The 14019-nt window shown below is 38.5% G+C and overlaps 1 protein-coding gene across 2 annotated transcripts; it reads left to right on the forward strand.

Moving 5' to 3' along the window:
- The first annotated feature begins 2895 nt into the window (after positions 1-2895).
- LOC112576512 (trithorax group protein osa-like) lies at positions 2896-12980 on the forward strand. 2 transcript variants are annotated; one of them, XM_025259014.1, is made up of 9 exons: positions 2896-3171; positions 4127-4166; positions 4319-4434; positions 5393-5556; positions 6272-6299; positions 6762-6891; positions 7663-7854; positions 8074-8190; positions 12143-12980. In XM_025259014.1, the coding sequence occupies exons 2-9, from the start codon at positions 4127-4129 to the stop codon at positions 12292-12294; spliced, it is 939 nt and encodes a 312-aa protein (XP_025114799.1). In that variant the 5' UTR covers positions 2896-3171; the 3' UTR covers positions 12295-12980. The 2 variants fall into 2 exon arrangements, with proteins under 2 accessions (XP_025114799.1, XP_025114798.1); XM_025259013.1 differs by having other exon boundaries at positions 2897-3171; positions 7663-7887.
- Positions 12981-14019: the final 1039 nt, after the last annotated feature.

Here is a 14019-nt window from a genome sequence, read left to right on the forward strand (position 1 = left end):
AATGCTAAAAGGCGTACTTTGTTATAGTCTGCCTCCTCTTGGTAAGTCCGACCATTGTCTGATACATTTGTTGCCGAAATACATCCGCTTGTCAAACGACAACCTCCTGCTGTAAAAATGTACAGTGCTGGACGCCTGAGGCGTGCGATGCACTTAGAGGTTGTATGAATGTACTGACTGGATGTGTTTGTTGACTCTTGTGGAACACTAGATGAGCTCTCTGTGACAGTGACTGATTATATAAATTTTTGTGTTGACACTGTCATTCCAGTCAAAGAGGTCACACAATATGCAGATAGTAAGCCATGGATTAATAAAAGGATCAGGGAACTGCTAGGGAGGAAAAGAGCTGCCTTTGCTAGGGGAGATAGAGATGAGTTAAGAGCTGTACAAAGAGACTTGAAACAGGCGATTAGGGAAGGAAAAGAACAGTATAGGCAGAGACTGGAGAAAAAATTGGTGGATAACAATACTAAGGAAGTGTGGCGGGGGATGCAGAAAATAGTTGGTTACTGTAAGAAGAACAAGTTGGATGCTTCTCCAGCTTTGGGTTGTGAGTTTGCTGATGAGCTGAACAAATATTATGCAAGGTTTGACATACATGATCTTGAGAATGAACAGGACACTATTTTATGTTCGGGAAACTTTTCTGATTCTGTTGATACTACACGGGAGCCTGTTACACTGGAAGTTGAGGATGTTTGTAGACAGCTGAAGAGGATCAATGTTAATAAGTCAGCAGGTCCTGATGGCATCAAGCCTAAGGTACTGTACATCTGTGCTGAGCAGCTGTGTAAGATTTTTCATACATTGTTTTGTAGGTCATTGTCTCTTGGCAAGATTCCGTCTGGTTGGAAGACATCATGTATTTTCCTGTACCTAAGAAAGCTCATGTTTCTTGCTTAAACGATTATAGACCTGTAGCTCTTACTCGCACATTATGAAAGTTTTTGAGGAGATTGGTGCTACCAGTACTTAAGACCCAAGTTGCTGCTTTTCAAGATCCCTTGCAGTTTGCATACAGAGACAAGGTTGGGGTAGATGATGCTTTATTGTACATGTTACACTCTGTGTACTCTCATCTGAGAAGAGCTCTGCTTGTGTACGAGTAATGTTTTTGATTTTTCTTCTGCATTCCAAACCATTCAGCACATCTCCTTGCTCAGAAACTGCATAGTATGTCGTTGCATCCATGCACAGTGAATTGGGTATTAGACTATTTATCGGATAGACCTCAGTATGTACGCTGGAATAGTACTTTTACATCTAGTATGATCAACACATTCACTGGCGCGCCTCAAGGCACTGTTTTATCCCCATTTTTGTTTACACTATATACTTCTGATTTTAAGATTAAAGAAGAGTTATGCCATCTTCAGAAATACTCAGATGATTCTGCTATCGTTGGATGTATATTTAATGACAATGAGAACTTGTACAGAAAGCACATAGATGAGTTTGTGACTTGGTGCGATTCTAACTTTCTTGTTTTGAACACCAGCAAGACCAAAGAAATGATGTTTGATTTTAGAAAGAAAAAAGGGATTGTCCATCCTGTTTATATCAAGGATGAAGCTATTGAGATGGTTATAGGGTATAAGTACTTGGGAGTATTGTTAGATAGTAAATTAACCTGGTCTAACCATGTGGATGCTGTTTTTAAAAAAACACAGACAAGATTGTTCTTTCTGCGCAAACTGAGATCTTTTCAGGTTTGCAACAAGATGCTGTATATGTTTTATCAGAGCATGGTGTGTAGTGTGTTAGAGTTTGCAGCGGTGTGCTGGGGAGGGAGTGCTTCTGCGGGACACTGGCAGGCTGGACAAGCTGATAAGGAAAGCGAGCTCTGTTGTAGGTCTGAGCCTGGAGCTATTTGAACCCCTTGTTGAGAGAAGGCTGGCCAGGAAGGTGAGAGTTATTTTGCTCGATCCAGATCACCCACTCCACGGCACACTGACTGAACTACACATGCAACGTAGTGGAAGGTTTTCTATGCCGAGGTGTAGAACAGAGCGATTTCGTCGTTCCTTCATTCCGGCTGCTGTCAGACTTTTTAACAACAGTACGACCTATCGGCTGGCTTCTGATTTTATGCTTTGAGAATGGTTCTGCAGGTTATATGACTGTAGTAGTAGTAGGGTTTTTTTTTTGTTTTTTGTTTTTTGTTTTTATATATGTGTGGGAATGAGTAAGTGTGTGGTAGTATGGGAATGGTGAAGTATGTGTATTATTTTATTATTTTAATTATATTATTTTATTATTTTATGCCCCTGTTGTGGACAAATTTTATTTCCGCTGAGGATTATAATAAACTTGTCTTGTCTTGTCTTGCCGTGATCTTCTACAAGTGACCTAAGGTTACCAACTGTAGTTGTGTGTGTGCGTGAGAGAGAGCAAGGAATTATTTCAACATGTATATTTATGTACATTGCTAGTACAGCATCTATCTAAAATTGCCCTTGTGGATAAATAAAGTTGGATTGGATTGGGAAGATGTAAAGCAAGACTTGGTTTCTTCCCCTCGTTTAGCCCTCGCCCTTTGAGGGAGGAAAAATAAGCTAAGTATTTAGCTGAGAACTAAAAGAATAAGTAGTAATAAACATAAGATATGATATCAAAAGAGAGTGGAAGGTGAATATGTACAAAAGTAGCAGTTAGAACCGATATTTACAAGGGTCCTGGATAGCATCTCTAATGTTGACTAACACTTTTACTACCAAAGCGAGGCAACTCGAGACAACAAGTACCGCATCATGCAATTCATTATATAAACATTGGCTATCAACAACCTTCCAAGTTTGTTTTTTTATTTTAGTCGTTGGTTTGGAGGTTTTTCCTTTGAATAATTTCGAAATAAATCCTCTCCCTTACAGTACAATGCCATGACTGAATGACTATTATCTGCGAGGCTGCTGTTACGAAAAGTGTTGTGTATGTCGTATGTCGGAGGGTAGTTCGCAGCAAGAGGAGTGTCCAAACATCCACTATCCTGACTTCTAGAAGTCTCTAGAACGTTTACGAATGGAGTAATTTGTATCGTTCATCAGTTGTGTTTCTTACAGTCGAGTCGAAGCCTTGATAAACGTACTGCAATATCCGTAGGCAGGAGCCAGACTGAGAAAGTCTAGTCATAAATTGTTTTTCCGAAGCTTGAAAAACAGTCTTCGCAAGGTAAATATTGGATCACTTTCACTACATTTATCATCGGGATAAGGATTCACGATTCATTCTGAAAATAAAATAGATTGGAGATGTATGTGATGCTAAGTAGGGTAAGAAGTAAAAATAGAGGGGTGCACGCGCGCGCACACACACACCGATAACAAACAGCTAGTATAATGCAGATCAGTGATACTCAAAATTATTGTTGCCATTTTTCATGACTTTTTATATCATATTTGATAACAGAGCTGCAGAAAGATACATTGATCATTTGTTGGTATTTGTGTACACTTGATTAGATCAGAAGGTGATGACAAATTATATTATTATATTATTATTATATTATTTAATATATATTGTATTTAGATAATGATCACTATCCTTACAATTTGGTTATTAAATCAGTAGCTTCTGTATAATTTGTCATATATCCTTAGTAAGGTTATAGGTAAAGCAGTATTCGATTTGTGTTTGGACTTCAGTATTTGGATTCAGATCAGATAGAAATAAAATACAAACTTTTATGCCTTGTACATTCTTTTTATTCTGTCAGTACTCTCAGGAATTCTTGCATAGCAATTTATGTGAAAAAACAAATGCTTAACTCAAGAGCACCTGTTGCTATAAACTCCTGAAAGTAATATGGAGACAAATAATGTCTGCTGTGTTGATTAGACAAGAAGCACATTATACAAGTAAGTTTAACTGATACAAAGAACTAAAACATCCTTGTTAATCAATTTATTATAGGCAATTCATTAAGGGTGCATAACCCTGTGCCCCACTCCACTCTGTTCAGTGAGGTGAGCTGAGCTTCACTTCCCTCTGTTGGGCGAGATTGTACCTTTGTTTAAGCACTATCTCTCTTCTCCGCTTCTTCTTTCAGCATGGCATCATGTGCCCTTGTACCAAAAATAAATGTTTAAAAAAATAGTTAATCAAATATGCTTTTATTTGTTTATAGATGAGTGTGGTGAAAGCAGGATATCTACAAAAGCACAGTAGTAAGTATTGTGATAATTTAGTATTCTGTTTAAAATGAACTGACTCTGTGTGTGTTTGTGTGTGTGCGTGTTTGTGTGTGTGTGTGTAAAAGTTAGTATTTTGAGATTGAATTCCAGAGCTAATAGGTGTTGTTTTTGGTTTTTGTTTTCAGAGAGCATATTGAGTGGAGGATGGAAAAGTGTATATGTAGTTCTGTATAGTGACTCTAACCTGACTGTCTTTAAGAAACAGGGAGACTCTTCACCAATGGGAACAATCAATCTCTTTGTAAGTTATCATTTGCATAGACAGAATTGGTATGTTATTTTTTTTCACAAATTTTATTTGATTAACTTACCCAAGTTGTGCTTCTTCAGCACAGGCCCTTCTCTCTTTAAGTTCATGAATTTTTATCAGTTTCAATAAAATTGTGGAAAAAATAACCATGTAAGGTACGGCTGTAGTTTTTGCTTTTATTCATAGATAAATATTAGTATAATTAAAATTTGCTTCAGTACTGTTTTTTTTCACAGTTATCCAGGAAGGGAAGTGATTGGGATCAAAAATAAAAAGGTCATTGCGAAAAAGGCTACCACACCAAACTGGGTGTGTCACCTCAAATCTTAACCAAATCAAGTTTATATGTCAAAAATACATGTGGGATGATCTAGAAATAGTCTAAACACACAGATTAGTGTTGCACATGCATGTTTAAGTACTTTTTGCACTAAGGATTGACATGAAACCTTTAATCTCTGATTTAACATTTTCTAAAGCAGTGACTAAGTCTAGAAAATTCTAAATTATTGCAGAAAACAACCCACAAATCAATGCCATAAAAGATAGCTACAGAAAAGCAATATTTGCAGTTTTATCTTTTATCTACCTATAAAAATGTACGAAAACAGTATTGAATACCCTTTGCAACTCTGCCTTATGCAGGGATCAGTGTTCACACATGCTTTCATAACAACAGTCTGTGAAGTGACTCCTTTGAGTTAACTGTTGTTACCCTTGTCTAATCTCCCTGTAAAAGTTATTATTTCATTGATTTATCTAGACAAACAACTTGTTATGGGAGAAAGGAATGAAAGACCTTTTTTTAATTTGAATGAATTTATTTATTTTATTCAGATTTTTCTTATTTTTTCCTTTTCTTTCTCTCTCTCTTTCTCAAGCAATTTTTTTATATATGCAGATACATAGGTATCAGGTTTTACAACTTTTTTGTTCCTTTTTGTTTAAGGAAGTGCGAAAGTGGTTTGCATATGGTCAATACACAGATGGCATGCCAGACCGACCACATCCACCACAAGGTGCCAGTGTCTCCCTCATGATTGGAATCCCACAGAAGCCATCCAAGAAGGCAAAGATTCACTGGTTTTTGTGCAATTCCGAGGCAGAACTGCAGTAAGTGAGCAGGGTTTTAGAAAGTCCCTCTGTCCATCAAAAGCATTCTTTTCATTAAAAAAAAATATTCAGAGGAAAGAAGATTTCTGTATGAGTCACCTTTCTTGTTACATGTTATTGTTGTATTAAGTCAGTATAAATGCTAATGACCATTTTAATTTCTACCTAGAGAAAGGTTTGTGATGTTCACAGTAGGGTTTTTTTTCATGTTGGTTTATGTGGGGTCACGCCTGTCTGCTTCAAAGCCGTTCCATATGTCATAAGGCATTGTCAGTTGTGTTTGTGTATGGGGTGTGCTTTGCATATGTGCACGTTTATGAGAGATAGGGAGGAAGAATGCAATGTGTGTGTTCATGCACATAGATGAGGGGCTAATACAATGTACTTTATTGCTTATCATTATAAAACTTGATAAACTTTAGTTCAATGTGTCACAGCATAAGAAAAGTTTGTTATAGTGTTTCTGTAAAAAGAATACTTTTCAATCTTGTGTACAAGCATAACAATGTTAAGATTTTGGCAATTGACATCTTCATTCTTACTGTTAACTGCAGTATAGAGTGGCTAAAGGTTGCATGACTACTATAGTCAAATGCAGGTTCCAGTGTGTTAATGCCTGAATGCTTATTCATTTCCAGAGTTTAGAAACTTTTTTTGGAGTAATAGATTAATAAATAAAATTAAGTAATAGATAAAATGTCATTTTATTTTTCAGTGAATGGATGGATGCCATTTGCAGAACAGTATGTTTTTTTAATTTAATCTCATACTCTGCTTAGCTTTAGAGAACTTCTGCATTTTAAATAAAGGATAAGGAAAGGGGAGAAGACATTATGAGCAAGTGGTAGTGTTTTTAATGTAATATGTCAATATATATTACTTACATATGTGTCAATATATATTATATTGCATTGGTAATGTGGACTGTATGACATTTAGATTATGGAGCTTTGATGGGGTTTTTTTTTAGTGTTTTCTCTCTCAATAATATATAAAGTAATTACCAACTGGTTGATAAAAGTGCTTGATGAAAGATTTTCTAGCCTACCTATAAAAGATGTTCATCAAAGTTCCTATTGTGGTGATTGACACACGCTTGAAATACCTTAATTGTTAGCTACTTTTACATAGCTCAGTTGATTACCTGTATCAGTGATCAAACTCTTGGTCATTATTTTTTTTTTAAATCTACTTTAAACCCACAGCTACCACCACCAACTTCTGAAAACCTACAACGTCATTCTTCCAGCCAGCCACAGCCTCAGCCACTATCACAGGCCCCTCCCCCATATCCTGGTGCTGCAGGACCAGGCCTAGGCTTTGAGAGTGTGATGGGTATGTTCTCTGGAATGCACTGGATGCTTTTAAAGAAGTTCCTATCCTGAAACAAGATTTATTTGAATGATTTCTTTGTTTTAGTGTATAAAAGAGAAAGTCTTGTACAGCAGGTCAAATGAATATTACATGGAGAGTCATTTCATTAACCAGAATAAACTACAGATAAGTGTGAACTGGTTTTCAATTTGTACAAATTAAGAGAAAAAAAATTAAATTGTCAGTTTAAATGATCAAAAGCTGAGTGAAGGATACACTGTTCTTGCTCACCTTCATAAGAGACACGAAGTAGTTCCTGACTTTTGGCAAACTCTAGTGTTTTACTTGGGCAAGTCCTTTTCCCAGGGCAAAATCAGTAAAAGCGTCTTTTTTCTTAGTTACAATACAAGGTCTAGACCTTGTGGACACTACTTCATGTTTCATTACCCCAGGGCATCTTTGGCACTGCTTGAAATATATGGCTTCTGGAGAAAACAATATCTGTAGGGTCTGGACACCACTAAGGAAATAAGACACTTTTTCTAAAGTTCTCTTGGTTTCCCAAGGACAACAGCTTACCATCTCTTCATAAGTACAGTCCCAGGAGGATAACGAGCATGTCCTTATAGGGGTTTTAAAGATATAAATTTCATCTTGTGTCTCCAGTACTCCATAATGTTCTTCAGAATGTGAAGTAGTTTGTTATTATTTGCTATATTATTTATTATTAACACATTATTTACATCTCCAATCTCTTAGTAGCTCAGCCGTCTCCATCATCTTTTTACGCAGGAAACACAGGCTATTCTCAGCAGCCTTATCCTCAACAGCCATATCAACAACCGTATCCTCAACAGCAGTATCCTCAGCAACAACCCTATCCTCAACAGCAGCCTTACCAACAAGCTTATCCTCAGCAGCAGCCTTACCCACAGGCTTATCCTCAGCAGGGTTACTATCAGGCTGCAGGCCCCCCACCCCCAGGTGCCTATCAGCAGCAACATTACTATCAACATCGTGAGCGCTTTTGTTCCTTGTTTCTAAGTGGGAGACATTTTCAAACTGCTGTGTCAGTCTGCTTGATTTTGATTTAGTGTTTTGCATTTATATGCATGATTTTTTTTTTTTTCACTTGCTTAAAAAAAAAAAAATCATTTGCAGACTTTCACTGACACACTCTATCATCTGTCTTTTTTCACGCAGGTGGCTATCAACAGCCATATGCAACTGGCTACCAGCAACAACCTGGTGTGGTCTATGTACAAGAGAAGCCAAAGAGCAAAGGGTTCCTGTCTTCTAATGCAGGAAAAGCTGCTGCAGGTACACATTGGCTGCTATCATTCATCTTGCTGATCTCTGAGCTGCACAATTACACATTAGCACCACAGCTCTCACTTTAGATTCTCCTCTTGTATCAATTATCCATTATTGTGTTTGTCTTGCTTTATATTTTTGAAATCTCTGTGAATTTTAATTTTATAATAGTTCTTGATTTTTAATCAACACTTTTGCTACATCTCTGTACAGTTTGTCTACACAACTTCTCAGCATTGTTAAATCCCCTTGCTACCCTTAAACTTCCTGCCTGTTTGGTTGACAGTTTGAGGAAACTTTACAATCTTTTCTGTGAATGCTGACACTTCATCAAGGTGATGGACTCAAATCCATCGCTACCATGCTGGTTGGCGTAAACAGCCCCTTTCAAAAATACCACCACCTGCTCTGCCGCTCGTCATTACTCTGCTGCATGTTCTGCTTCACTAAGTTCTGATACAGATTCTGCTTCTTCCAAAGCTTCGCTGTGTATTCTCAACTCTCTACTGGATCATTTTTTCCCCACACGCCATGTGAACACTCACTTCTGCAACATGTGTAGTACTTTCAACATTCACAGCCATTGTAAAGATTCTCTGACTCGGGATTAGCATCGGCGCGATCAAAGGGAACCAGTTAATGTCATCACCTGTGACACCCGCTGGAAACAGGACTGACCAAATCAACATGGTTGTATAAAGGAGGCTGCCTACTTCCCCCCGCATGACAGCTAAACACTCGCCTCCATGTTGGGCTTTTCAACGTCCAGTCTGTATCATCAGCACAACAGTCATTGACGTGTGTTGACATTGTAAAGTTTGTAACAGATCGCCATCTCAATATTTTCATCATCATTGCAAGGCAACGACAGCGTGTGTGTCGATCTCACTCCAGTAGGCTACTGTCTGAAATCATTCCCCGTCCTACACCAGGAGGCGGATTTGCTATTATCTACAAATGATCACTTGCCAAGTACCTGTCTTTTACTACTGCTTTATCGTTCCCACATACATCTTTTGAATGTTTACAGGTCTCTTTTTCGGCTCACTATTGTTCAGTGCACCTGTTCTGCATCTATAGACCCCCTCTGAGTGCCAAGAACAAACTCATGGCCTCTACCTTTTTCTCACACTTTGATCTTAGCCAAAAGGCCGAGAAGCGATGTCCATTTTGACAACAAGTCTCATCCATGGCACAGTAAAAATGTCAGAATTGTTGCACACTTTTTGTCTTGTATAGTCTGTTTTGCAGCCCACTCATAAAAAACATCACATCTGGGACTAGGTCATGCATCGACCTGATGACCAGTTAGTGATGTTTCTCAAGATTTCTTATCTGACCATTACTCCGTATTGATTGAACTTGATCTCAGATGCCCATCACTGGTACCAGTTTTTAGACTTACTCGTTATGCAGTGTTGATAGGTTCGCATTCAAAGCACTGCTGCAAATGGCTCTGCTCCAGCCACACTCTGCTGAGCAACTTGATTGTGCTGTGCGTTGAGTTGTTGATGACCCAATGTCTCGACATCTGATGTGCCAGTCCAAATGTGAACCTTGATATTCGCAGATTTGTGTTGAGCTCCATGACCTGAAATGTACTCGAGCTGAGCATGTTTGGTGGAAGACTGGACTTGCCATCCACAAAGAGACTTATAACGCTGCAAAGCAGAGTGTTGCAGAATGTATCAACAAGGCCGAGACATATCTTCAGGCTCATATTAATAACTGCACCTCCTCTAAGACACTTTTCGACATCTGCAATCAAATGACTGGAATTAGCAAGGCAGTGGCGCTTCTCACTGCCTATCCTGCTTCACAGCTGTCACAAGTGTTTTGTGACTATATTGCTAACACGATTTCAGACATTCGATCATCCTTGGACTCAATATCGGTGCCTGACAGCATCTCATGATATTCCTCTGGGATGCTCTCTGACCAAAGTCTCTGATGCCGATATAAAGGCAATTATTCTGGAAGCCAAGCCAACAACTTGCCAGTTAGACCCAATACCCACAAGCCTCCTTCTTGAGTGCTTAGATATTTTACTTCCTTACTTTTACTTACACATTGTAAATGTCATCTTGTTATCAGGTGTTTTCCCATCTTTCTTTAAAAGTGCCCTGGTGAAGCCACTTCTTAAGAAATCCACGCTTGACATTAGTGTGCTGAGCAATTATCACTCAGTTTTCAGCTTGTCTTTTCTCTCGAAGAGCTCATTCCCCATGCTCAGTCAGCAAATAGACCTTTTCACAGTACTGAAACTAAAGTGACCACTGATATGTTATCTGCCCTTGACTGTGGTGATGTTTCTGCCTTAACTCTGCTGGACCGGTCTGCTGCATTTGACACCATCGACCACTCTGGTCCTTCATAGACTACACACCCCACCCTCTACGGGATTTCAGGACGTGCACTAGCATGGTTCAACTCCTGTCTCACTGTAGGACACATACTGTATTAGTTGATGGTCAAACTTCTCGCTCTACTCCATTTTCTTGTAGCGTCCCTCAAGGCTCAGTACTCGGCCCAGTTCTGTTTGTTCTGTGTATGAAGCCACTTTCATCTTGCATCCAATCTCACAACGTTTCTTATCAATCATATGCTGATGATACGCAGCTGTACTGCTCCACTCCACCGGCTGAGTCTCACTCTGCTACCAGCACCATAGAAGTCTGTATTAATTAAGGAAGTCAAAGACTGGATGGTGTCAACCAAGCTTAAGCTCAATGATGATAAAACCTTTTATGTTCGAGAAGAAAAAATCCATCCTCACTTGTTTTTGTCCACCAAATCACATCAAGGTGGATGAAACCAGCATCACCTTTGTGTCCTTCGTCAGGAATCAAGGATTTATTGTCACTGCAGACATGACTCTTGCTAAACAAATTACAGCTGTCTGTCAGTCTGCCTATTATGAGTTTCGCAAGATCAGCGCCATCCGTCACATTCTGTCTATGCGCGCCACCAACATCTTGTCTGTGCATTTGTTTTATCCATACTTTATTACTGCAACTCCTTGCTTGCTGGCTGCCCTGAATACATTCTTTACAAACTGCAGAAAGTACAGAACTCTGCTGCATGTCTGGTGCTTAGAGCTCAGAAACGGGACCATGCCACCTCTCTCCTTCATTTTCTACACTGGCTTTCCATCCGTTCTAGCATCCAGTACAAACTGTCCGTGCTGTTTTTTAATTTCTTTGCTGACACCTGCCCTGATTATTTCTCTGAACTGCTTTTCCCTTAAATCCCAGCTAGACAACTTCGCTCTTCGTCTGATGATCGTCTTCTTACTCTTCCTGTCACCAAAAGCTACAACACATGGCCACAGGATTTTTAAGTTATTGTGCAGCCAAACAGTGGAACTCTCTTCCTTTCCATATCTGCCACATACCCACTATTGAATACTTCAAACATTCACTTAAAATGCACCTCTTCCGTAAACATTACTTTTTACCTTTCCCATAATGCTAGTCTTTTTTCACACCCTTCTTTTTGCAATATCATGTTACTCTCAGCTCTTGTTCTTGTTATTTGGTTCCTCTTTGTGTTTTCTGTGTTTGGTTTAATTCTTTGTTAGTAAAGTTGTTTATTCTTTTATAATTCATATGCTGTTTGTTTTCCTGTCCCTCATATGCTGTCCATGTTTTGTTCTTGTTATTAAGCACTAAAAGCATGCTCCTTAGGAGTGTCAGTATGAGCTCTACAAATTTTGCATTTCTTATAATTATTAGTATTATTATTGTTGCTATTGGGGCTGCTGATGATCATTTCCTTTTAAACCCTCTGGAATTTCATTTTTTTATTTGATTGCAAAACCTCAGTAATTTTCCAAGAAACTTGGCTTTAAAACAATTACAAGTTTGTGTCCCAGCCAGTTAACTTCAGGGCTGCTGACATTCAGTGCCCTGCGAAGCTTGCATGTTAGAATAACCCAAGTGTGTTTTTAAAATGGCAGGTTTGATTGGTGGTGCTGCTCTTGGCTATGGAATGTCGAGGATGATGGGAGGTGGACTCGGCATGATGGGATGGGGCATGCGAGGCAGCTGGAGCTCACTCAGCAGCTTTGGGAGTGTTGGCAGCTTTGGGAGTTTTGGGAGTTTTGATTGAATTGTCTGCATTTGCAGCTGTGATCTTGTTGGTTTTTGTCTTGTACTTACTTTACAGCAGTGTGTTGCTGTTCTTGTTCATTTGCACGCTCATCGCTGTTATTATTCATGCACAAGTGATATTTTGTTGTGAAAGTTCCAGTCTTCATCAGGTCTTCTGATGGCAAGCAAGGCAAGTAAAAAGAGCATTTACATGGAGTGATATTCATAAAATATTTATTGTTGCGTTTTATTTCTGAAAATGCTGCATTAGTTCATTATCTATTTTAGAATCCAGATTAGTTGTTAGTAACCTTTTAAACATTTTATTCATTTAAGTACAGGGTTGTCTTGACATAAAAGCACAGCTGAAACCCTTAATGCTCAGATTTGTTCATGACTCTGGTCATTTCACTTGCATCTGTGTTTAACAATTCATCCAGCCCTTTATAAAGACAAGAAATAAGGACATGCCTATTAAAAGGCAGTATTATCAAAACAACCTGTTCAGTGTGCATATTTAAGCATATATAAGAAAACAGATGCTGTGTCTTAGCATTCAGTGTGTTCACAGACTTGTGCACGCTTTATTTGAAACATCCTCTTTTTTTAATTTTAATATTTCCCATCCTTTTATTTCAGTTTAAATGATAATTATTAACTGTTAGCAGTGAAGAAAAAGGTTTCCAATTCCATATGAGTATTAACTACAGTGATACCTCGGTTCTCGAACGCCTTGACTTTCGACCAAATCGGTATTCAGGAAATTCGTGTCAATATTTGGAACGAACGTCCGAGATGAGCCGAGTTGAGCCGAATGGCGTTCATTTCAGACCAGCGCGCCTTGCTTGCGTCATCAGTGTGAGTGCAGAGAGAGACAGTCACGTTTTTTGGAGAGAGTCACGAAATGTGTGAAAATGGCAAAATCGCAAATTTTGTTGAACAACATCACCCTGATAAAGTGGTAGCAAATAGAGCAGTTAACATTTTTAATGACAATGTTATGTCCACGTTCCGCAAAATTTTGCAAAGGAAAAAAACAGCAAACAATTGACAAATAAGAAATCAGACAAGCAATTGCAGAGCAAGATTCTGATTCTCCTCAGCAAAAGATTCAGAGAACAGAAACACCCGAAGAGCAGTTACCCTCTGTTTTTATTGAACAGGACTCCCTTCAAAACAATAACCATCCCCCTTCCCTCCTCCCTCCACATTCATTCCTCCTGCCATAAAGTTTGTACAGGTACAGTAAATGAAACACAATTTATTGTACTGAGCAGTACATTTTATTTTTTTGTTTTTTTGTTTTGTTTTAATAAATACACTTTTATTCTTATTTCTTGTTGAGACTCATGTTTTTCTACATATTATATACAAATTAGGCCAGTAAATAGGCATTTTCTGGGGCTTGGAACGAATTAATCCAGTTTCCATTATTTCCTATGGGTTTCATTGCTTCGGTTCTCGAACAATTTGGTTCTCGACCGTCCTCCCGGAACGAATTATGTTCGAGAACCGAGGTATCACTGTATTTCAGTATATAATTTTTCCTTTTTACCTGAGTAAGATAAAGTTAAGCATCATGCAAACTGCAAGCATGGAAAAGGGTCTGGGTATATGTTGTGTTTGTCTTTTTTTTATCTGGTGAATACTCAAATCACTACTTTAAAGATCTGTGTGATGTTTTGAATATGGTGCTTTTTTTTTTAAATGAGTGAGTGAACAGGGATGCAAAGTATAGTGAAAA

The sequence above is a fragment of the Pomacea canaliculata genome, linkage group LG12, assembly GCF_003073045.1.
Source record: "Pomacea canaliculata isolate SZHN2017 linkage group LG12, ASM307304v1, whole genome shotgun sequence".
NCBI classification, from domain to species: domain Eukaryota; kingdom Metazoa; phylum Mollusca; class Gastropoda; order Architaenioglossa; family Ampullariidae; genus Pomacea; species Pomacea canaliculata.